This window comes from Hyperolius riggenbachi, unplaced genomic scaffold (genome assembly GCF_040937935.1).
Source record: "Hyperolius riggenbachi isolate aHypRig1 unplaced genomic scaffold, aHypRig1.pri scaffold_320, whole genome shotgun sequence".
Classification (NCBI taxonomy): domain Eukaryota; kingdom Metazoa; phylum Chordata; class Amphibia; order Anura; family Hyperoliidae; genus Hyperolius; species Hyperolius riggenbachi.
Window position 1 is genome coordinate 43,636 of NW_027152531.1, and position 8,865 is coordinate 52,500.

The 8,865-nt window shown below is 49.6% G+C and overlaps 1 protein-coding gene across 1 annotated transcript in view; it reads left to right on the forward strand.

The window, feature by feature from the left end:
* The window catches only part of LOC137543892 (WD repeat-containing protein 90-like), a gene marked incomplete at its 3' end in the record, with an annotated part of 81,260 nt that overhangs the window by 43,459 nt on the left and 28,936 nt on the right, over positions 1-8,865 (forward strand). Inside the window, exons 11-12 of the mRNA XM_068264966.1 lie at positions 352-587; positions 4,834-4,973. Of these exons, the coding sequence (XP_068121067.1) occupies positions 352-587; positions 4,834-4,973 (376 nt within the window). The remainder of the gene's footprint in view (positions 1-351; positions 588-4,833; positions 4,974-8,865) is intronic.

Below are 8,865 nucleotides of genomic sequence, written 5' to 3' on the forward strand. Positions count from 1 at the left end.
TTCTCTTCTGCAGAGCATGAAGGTCCGGTGAGGGGCGGGGGGTTCTGGTGTGTGGCGGGGGCGTGTCCTCTCTCTCCAGCCTCCCTATTGGTCAGACAGTATTCTGTGATTCTCACCTGCAGAGCATGAAGGTCCGGTGAGGGGCGGGGGGGAGGGGGGTTCTGGTGTGTGGCGGGGCGTGTCCTCTCTCTCCAGCCTCCCTATTGGTCAGACAGTGTTCTGTGTGTTTCTCTCTGCAGAGCATGAAGGTCCGGTGAGGGGCGGAGCGTTCTGGTGTGTGGCAGGGGCGTGTCCTCTCTCTCTCCAGCCTCCCTATTGGTCAGACAGTGTTCTATATGTTTTTCTCTGCAGAGCATGAAGGTCCGGTGAGCTGCGTTTCCATCAGTCCGGAGGGGCTGCGCATCCTGTCCTGCACGCGGAGCGGAGAGCTGGGGGTCCTGGATGTCCCCTCCAGAGGGTACCTGACTCTGATGCGATCACACACCGACTCCCTTCTCGCATTCGCCACCCACCCCACCCACCGGCAGCTGGCTACCGTGTCCACCGACAACACCATCCGGATCTGGGACATGTCCTCCCTGCAGCAGGTGACTCTAATCACAGCTTCACTGACATCTGTCTTAGTGTAAACAAGAAGTGGCCATACATTTTATAAAAACCGTCTAGCTGTCACCTGATCAGCACAAGAGCTGCTCCTATGAGATACCTGGAGGGGGGGTGGGCTAAGGCAATGCCTGGAGTGAGGGGACACCAGGGAGACAATACCGTCAGGGCACTTGGCCACTCTATTGACCCGATTCTGTAATCTCCATAGTATTTGCCTGATGAAGCGGGATAGTGACCCGTGAAACGCATTTTTCTTCTATCGAGGGAGGGGAGTCTAGACGGCTTTTACTGTATATACTCGAGTATAAGTCTAGAAATTTAGGTCTGTTTCACTTCATAAAAGTATAGGGGGCGACTTGTACACGAGTCACAGGCAGCACTGAGCACACGGAGTAATGTGTGTACTAATAGTGACATTCCCATTTGCAGCAATTTACCCAGTGCTGGTAAGTGATACTTAGAGGAAAGGAAATGCCAAGAAAGCACAGGTGTGAAAGTCCCGGCCACAATTATTAACAAGGAAGGGGGCGGGGGGAAATATTGGGCTGCAGGAAGGGGAGTGAATAATTGCTGCACTTGGGGGTCTGGAGGAGTTATTTTCTGCACTTAAGGGACAGGAGGGGTTGATGGCTGCAATACTTAAGCCAGTGAAGTCCTTAACCCCTCCTGGTCTCCAAGTGCAGCCATTAACTTTCCTGGGTAGACTTATACTTGAGTCAGTACAACATTCCAGCTTAAAAGGGTTGAATATTGGTTTCGACTTATACACAAGGTCGACTTGTATTCAAGTGTATACGGTAATTATTTTATTCTTCTTGGCGCCTCTGTCATACATGCCTACAAACTGTCAGGAGTCACCCATTTCAGGATCAGGCTTGCGGGGGGATTTCCTGCCTCCAGGGGGCCACGACACGGGATCGCGATGCAGGAGCTGTGCTAATAACACAACCTCCTTACAGAAAGGTGACGGGTGGTACAGGGGAGCCAGAACATACACCAGAACTAAGAGCGGGTCAGAAAGGAGCGCTGCAGCTGCTGTAGCAAGTCACATTCCAAGAGCTGATTGCACAACGTGGGGCCCCGCCTGGTCAATCACCACAAAACGGGCCCTTGGGTCAGGGGAAGCTAAACGGTTCTTATTATTGTATACTTTTTGGTTCTCCATCTCCCGATCGGCGCTGTGTATCCCTCATGTAGTCTTGTGTGGAAGCCTCTCCCTGGTGTAAGATGTACTGGGCCGACCCTCCCCCCCACCTTTAGCCAGACAGGTCCCCCCCCCCCCCCAATCCTACCAGTGGTGGGACTATAAAGTGGTCCTGAACTCGGAACGTCCTCTCCGCTCTAAAAGACAAGCAACAGCACAATAACCTTTACAGAAAAACATTTCCTTGTTACAGCTGATACAAATCCGGCAATAAATCTGCAGTGTCTACTTCCTACTTTCTTAGAAGCAGAGATGGGGTTAACACGATGTATTTTCCAATTAGCTGCTCTGCTGAGGACTTCTGAGATTCCAGAGCTGACACAGCTGAGAGATCAGATTACAGTTGTAATTAGTCACAGATGAGGGGGAATTAGGCAGGCTAAACTCTCTGAATACACACCGGGTGCATCTCTCTGTGTTTCCCTTCTCTCCTGAGAGTTCAGCTCCACTGTAAAGCAGCAGGATCGGCCATTCTATGCCAGGAAAAAAACGCGTAGATAAGTAGGTAGCGTCTTGTCCCACTTACATAACAGATGTATTGTACTCTCCACGTTTTCATCTCCATTCATTCAGTAAATAAAGCGAATTCTGTTCCTGGCGTTTGCCATCTTGCTTCCCTCTGACTGAAGCCACTCCTGATGTCATTTCCTCCCTTACTTTCTTTTCTCTTACAATCTGCACCCTGTAAGCCCATGTGAGCACAGCATAGATCAGATTTCAGCTTCAGGGCCAGCTCACACTGGATGATTATTTAGCGATTTGCTGATCACTGGTGATCAGCAAAATGCTGCTGCTAATGTAAGTCAGTGGCAGTGATCACACTGTAGCGATCGCCAGTGACTAGCGATTTGCTGATGGTGCAGGCAGCATTTCTGGGAGCGATTGCATTTCAATGTTATAGATCCGGGGTCAGAACCTTTTTGGCTGAGAGAGCCATAAACGCCACATATCTTAATATCTAATTCTGTGAGAGCCATACAATAGGTTTCAAACTGGCACAGTGCGCGTGCGCAGCAGAGGGCTCATGTCCCTGTTGCTATGGTGATGTTTATACAGTTGATCCGCCGGGCAGCGGAAGTGTCAGACACGTCTTCAGCTTCTCTTGGGTTTCAGCAACATCAGCAATTTCCCCGAGAGCCAGACAGGAGAAATACAGACTAACAGCTTGTACAATTAGCTAGCTGACTTTGTAGGACGAGTGAGGGGATCTCATCCTACAAAGTCACTGGACCTGACAGGGTCCAGAGTGGGACAATTGGAGCAGCCGTTCATTTTGGGGTAGCGCGAGTAATTTAGTGCATGCTATAGCAGTAGAGCGCCCACTTTGAAAATGTTACTTGTGCTGCCACACTAAGCTGTGCTGCTTGAGCAGTGTGTAGCTTAGTGAATCAATCACTACTGATTTGTCTGTGAGGCAGATGCAGCCATCAAAAGAGTCACATCTGTCTCCTGAGCCATAGCTTCCCTACCCCTGTTATACAATTGGGCAGCACGGTGGCGTAGTGGTTAGCTCTCTCGCCTTGCAGCGCTGGGTCCCTGGTTCGAATTCCAGCCAGGGCACTATCTGCAAAGAGTTTGTATGTTCTCTCCTTGTCTGTGTGGGTTTCCTCCGGGCACTCCGGTTTCCTCCCACATTCCAAAAACATACGGATAAGTTAATTGGCTCCCCTAAAAAAAAATTGGCCCTAGACTACAGTACTTACATTACATAATATAGACATATGGCAATGGTAGGGGTTAGATTGTGAGCTCCTTTGAGGGACAGTTAGTGACAAGATATATATATACTCTGTATAGCGTTGCGTAATATGTCGGCGCTATATAAATACTAAATAATAATAATAATAATACAATCCCAAAACGCAATCACTCATAAATCACTTTCCTGTACAGTGAAAAAATGCTTCCAAAGCACCCAGTGCGAACTAGCCCTCACACTGAGCTGCCCTCAGCCAGTCAGTGAGGAGCAGTAATGTGGGAGGTGAGATGACATGCTTCCCTCTCATCAGCAATGGTGAAAATAGAGCCAGGCTGACTGAGATAAGAAACATGTCTGATTAGAGTGCTTGCAATGCAGGGTGAGGTTCCAGGCTGCATAATGAACACATAGCCGTGGGTAAATGGAACTTGATTTTGTGGCTGAAAGTCCCTCTTTAATGTGAGGTTACCTCCTCTGAGAGGTCCACCGCTCTCCGCCAAATCCTCCTCTCTCTGGATGCCACTCGTCAGTTCCCTCCACACCTTCCACTGAAGACTAACACAGATGGGTGGCAGCACCCAGGCCACGCCCTTTCCTGTAGTGTGGCTACCGCATGCCTCGTGTAGCCACGCCCAGCTCCAGTACAGTAAGAGAGTGGCGTGTTTGTGACATCGGTCACTAGGCAGCACTGAGGAGACACAACCGCCTGATTCTCCTGTGTAAGTATCCAAAGAACTAGTGTAACAGGAACGTTTCATTGCTCCATCACGATATACACGCACTCAATCATAAAACCGACAATCGTTTCGGGGCCCCCGCTGTCAAGGCACAGTTGAGATCATGACAAAGGGGACTCTGTGTGGTCCTGAAACTATCGCGTGTTTTATGATCGATTGCGTGTATGTTGTGATTGAGCAATAGACCGTTCCTGTTAGTGGTGTGTGGAACTTTTTCTTTGGTTACTTTTATGGACTTTGGCTGCTTGGTCCTGCGCACTTCACCTCTGCTGGACGCTGGTGTGCGATCTTTGGGATTACTCGGATTCTCCTATGTGACAATTGTTGGGGTCACTTTGGTCGCTCCTCCACCTCTGCTGGACGCTGGTGTGCGATCTTTGGGATTACTCGGATTCTCCTATGTGACAATTGTTGGGGTCACTTTGGTCGCTCCTGCGTGCTTCCTGCTATGTCCATCCAAAGTTGAAATACCAATATTAGTGGTGGGGCCATTTAATGCCAGCCTCTCATGACTGAAGTTCAGAATCTGAAGGTGCCCATCAGAGGATCCTATGAGCCACTAACTCGTACTCATCTTGTCTTGGCAGCTGTATGACTTCTCAGCCAATGAGGAGACTCCGTGCGCCGTGACCTTTCATCCCATGCGGCAGGCTCTGGCTTGTGGCTTCAGCAGTGGTGTGATCAGATATTTCGATGTGATGTCTACTAGTCTGCAGGCTGAGCACAAGTAAGTGTGTAGATGGGGGTATATATTGGAGATGTCTTGGGGGAGGGGGGAGATGGAGGAGGTCTTAGTGGTGTTGTGGGGGGGGGGGGGGAGGGAGATGTTTTTGTGGAGGGGGGATGGATGGAGGAGGTCTTAGTGGTGTTGTGGGGGGGGGGGGGGGAGGGAGAGGTTTTGGTGGAGGGGGGATGGATGGAGGAGGTCTTAATGGTGGTGGTGGAAAAGGTCTTGGTGGAGGGGGTATAGATTTAGGAGGTGTTGGTGGAGGGGGATGGATGGAAGAGGTCTTGGCGGAGGGGTAATAGATTGAGGAGGTCTTTGTGTGTGTGTGGGGGGGGGGGGGGTAGATTGAGGAGGTCTTGGTGGTGGGGGAATGGATAGAGGGGGTCTTGGTGGAAAGGGGGGGTGGATGGAGGGGGTCTCAGTGGAAATAGGGTTGGATGGAGGAGATCTCGGTGGAGGGGGGAAGGTACAGTACAGACCAAAAGTTTGGACAAACCTTCTCATTTAAATAGTTTTCTGTATTTTCATGACTATGAACATTGTAGAGTCACACTGAAGGCATCCAAACTATGAATGAACACATGTGGAAGTATAGTACATAACCAAAAAGTGTGACACAGCTGACAATAGGTCATATTCTAGGTTCTGCAAAGTAGCCAACTTTTGCTTTGATTACGGCTTTGCACACTCTTGGCATTCTCTTGATGAGCTTCAAGAGGTAGTCACCTGAAATGGTCTTCCAACAGTCTTGAAGGAGTTCCCAGAGATGCTTAGCACTTGTTGGCCCTTTTGCCTTCACTCTGCGGTCCAGCTCACCCCAAACCATCTCGATTGGGTTCAGGTCTGGTGACTGTGGAGGCCAGGTCATCTGGTGCAGCACCCCATCACTCTCCTTCCTGGTCAAATAGCCCTTACACAGCCTGGAGGTGTGTTTGGGGTTATTGTCCTGTTGAAAAATAAATGATGGTCCAACTAAACGCAAACCGGATGGAATAGCATCCCGCTGCAAGATGCTGTGGTAGCTATGCTGGTTCAGTATGCCTTCAATTTTGAATAAATCCCCAACAGTGTCACCAGCAAAGCACCCCCACACCATCACACCTCCTCCTCCATGCTTCACGGTGGGAACCAGGCATGTAGAGACCATCCGTTGACCTTTTCTGCGTCGTACAAAGACACGGTGGTTGGAACCAAAGATCTCAGATTTGGACTCCTCAGACCAAAGCACAGATTTCCACTGGTCTAATGTCCATTCCTTGTGTTCTTTAGCCCAAACAAGTCTCTTCTGCTTGTTGCCTGTCCTTAGCAGTGGTTTCCTAGCAGATATTCTACCATGAAGGCCTGATTCTTACAGTCTCCTCTTATCAGTTGTACTAGAGATGTGTCTGCTGCTAGAACTCTGTGTGGCATTGGCCTGGTCTCTAATCTGAGCTGCTGTTATCCTGCGATTTCTGAGGCTGGTGACTCGGATGTGTAATACATATTTGTTGGTTGCTATTGGCAACAACACTACACCTTCGTTCGGCACCATATCACAGGAAGTGTGATAACTTGACACTCATCACAGCAAACAGCATAGGAGATAGAACGTCTTAGACCTCGTCAAAGGTTCAAGAGTTTATTTGTAAAACAAATATAGAGATGTGTTCAGTAGCAATATCTTCGTTACAGGTTAACCTTGGCACAGCAAACGGTCTGTAGAATCTTATGCGTTCCATGCAGACTTGATCTATCGCTGGTGACGAGACACCAGGCTTCCTCGTTGTTACATCTATGCTAGTTGCACTTAGGCATTTATACAGCGTACAGTTACGGAAAGTTACAAGAAGGGAGTCAGCAGAAGTAGAGAGCAGAGAGCCCATGTCCGCTATTCTTCTACTAACCTCTAAAGAGTTAAATGTGACATCATCCCGCGGGGATGATCTAGTACCCATCGCATGCAATTGGCTGATAATAGCATGTGATGGATGCCCCTATCTACGTATGCTCCCAGGGGACAAGCCAAATATGGTATTTCCTCCCTTATTACCCAGAAAGGAGGAAAATGTTCCCTGGCTATTGTTTACCTTTAGGAAATATGAAAACACTCGATGTTTACAGTAAAGATGCCTGGCAGTCTGTACATCGTGGACAAATAAGCACTCTGGCCTTGGGCTGGCCCTGTGTGAGACACAAGACCATGTTCCACAGTGCTTCTAGAAATGCTCCTTAAGGCTACTTGCGCACCAAGACGTTGCGTTAGGTGCTACGTTAAGGCCGCATAACGTGCACCTAACGCAAGGCCTGGTGCTCTTTGTTGTGGACGTCAGAGTGAGCCGCGTTGTGCAGCTGACTCTGGCGTCAGTGATGCCGTGATGCGCACTCTTGGACGCATGCGGCATCACGTGGTCCCGCCGGCCAATCACCGCACAGAACGGCCGCTCCAGGAAGTAAACACTGCACACGTCACAACGTGCAGTGAATATTACCGTATATACTCGCAAGCAAGCCGAATTTTTGACCCCCCAAAAGTGGGCCAAAAGTTGGGGGGTCGGCTTGCTTGCGAGTCATGTGTGGGTGGGTGGATAGGTGCTGTCCCTCCCCGCTCCCCCTGCGGCCGCCGCTGCTGCTATTACCTTAGGCGGCGCCGCTGCCTCTATCCCCGTCCTCCTCCGGTAACTCATTCACACAGCAGCGCGCCCCCCGCTGCTGTGATGACGCAGGAAACCATAGAGAGCGGTTCCCATAGTAACGGCATCACGCTACAGGAAGCCGCTCTCTATGGTTTCCTCGTCATCACAGCAGCGAGAGGCGCGCTGCTGTGAATGAGTTACTACCGGAGGAGGACGGGGATAGAGGAAGCGGCGCCGCCTGAGGTAATAGCAGCAGCGGCGGCCGCAGGGGGAGCGGGGAGGGACAGCACCTACCCACCCATACTGGGGCATTATGCTAGCTATATGGGGCACTATACTAGCTATACTGGGGGCACTATACTAGCTATACTGGGGGCACTATACTAGCTATACTGGGGGCACTATACTAGCTATACTGGGGGCACTATACTAGCTATACTGGGGGCACTATACTAGCTATACTGGGGGCACTATACTAGCTATACTGGGGGCACTATACTAGCTATACTGGGGGCACTATACTAGCTATACTGGGGGCACTATACTAGCTATACTGGGGGCACTATACTAGCTATACTGGGGGCACTATACTAACTATACTGAGCACTATACTAGCTAAACTGGGGCACTTCACTAGCTATACTGAGCACTATACTAGCTATACTGAGCACTATACTAGCTATACTGGGGCATTTTACTAGCTATACTGAGTACTACCTACCTATACTGAGCACTATACTAGCTAAACTGGGGCACTTCACTAGCTATAATGAGCACTATACTAGCTATACTGAGCACTATACTAGCTATACTGGGGCATTTTACTAGCTATACTGAGTACTACCTACCTATACTGAGCACTATACTAGCTAAACTGGGGCACTTCACTAGCTATAATGAGCACTATACTAGCTATACTGAGCACTATACTAGCTATAATGAGCACTATACTAGCTATACTGGGGCATTTTACTTGCTATACTGAGCACTACCTACCTATACTGGGCACTATACTAGCTATACTGGGACATACTGGGGGGATCACGCGGCCAGCGTTTCCTACCCCGGCTTACATGAGGGTCAATCATTTTTTCCTGTTTTTTGGGGTAAAAGTGGGGGGGTCGGCTTACATGCGGGTCGGCTTGCTTGCGAGTATATACGGTAATTAGCCATGTGCCTGGCCGCTCTCCACTCCTCCACAACATGACTGAGCATGTGCAGACAGTCTAACGCGGCTTAAGCCGCTGTAATGCTGTAGCATGCTGCACTTTCTTAAGAAC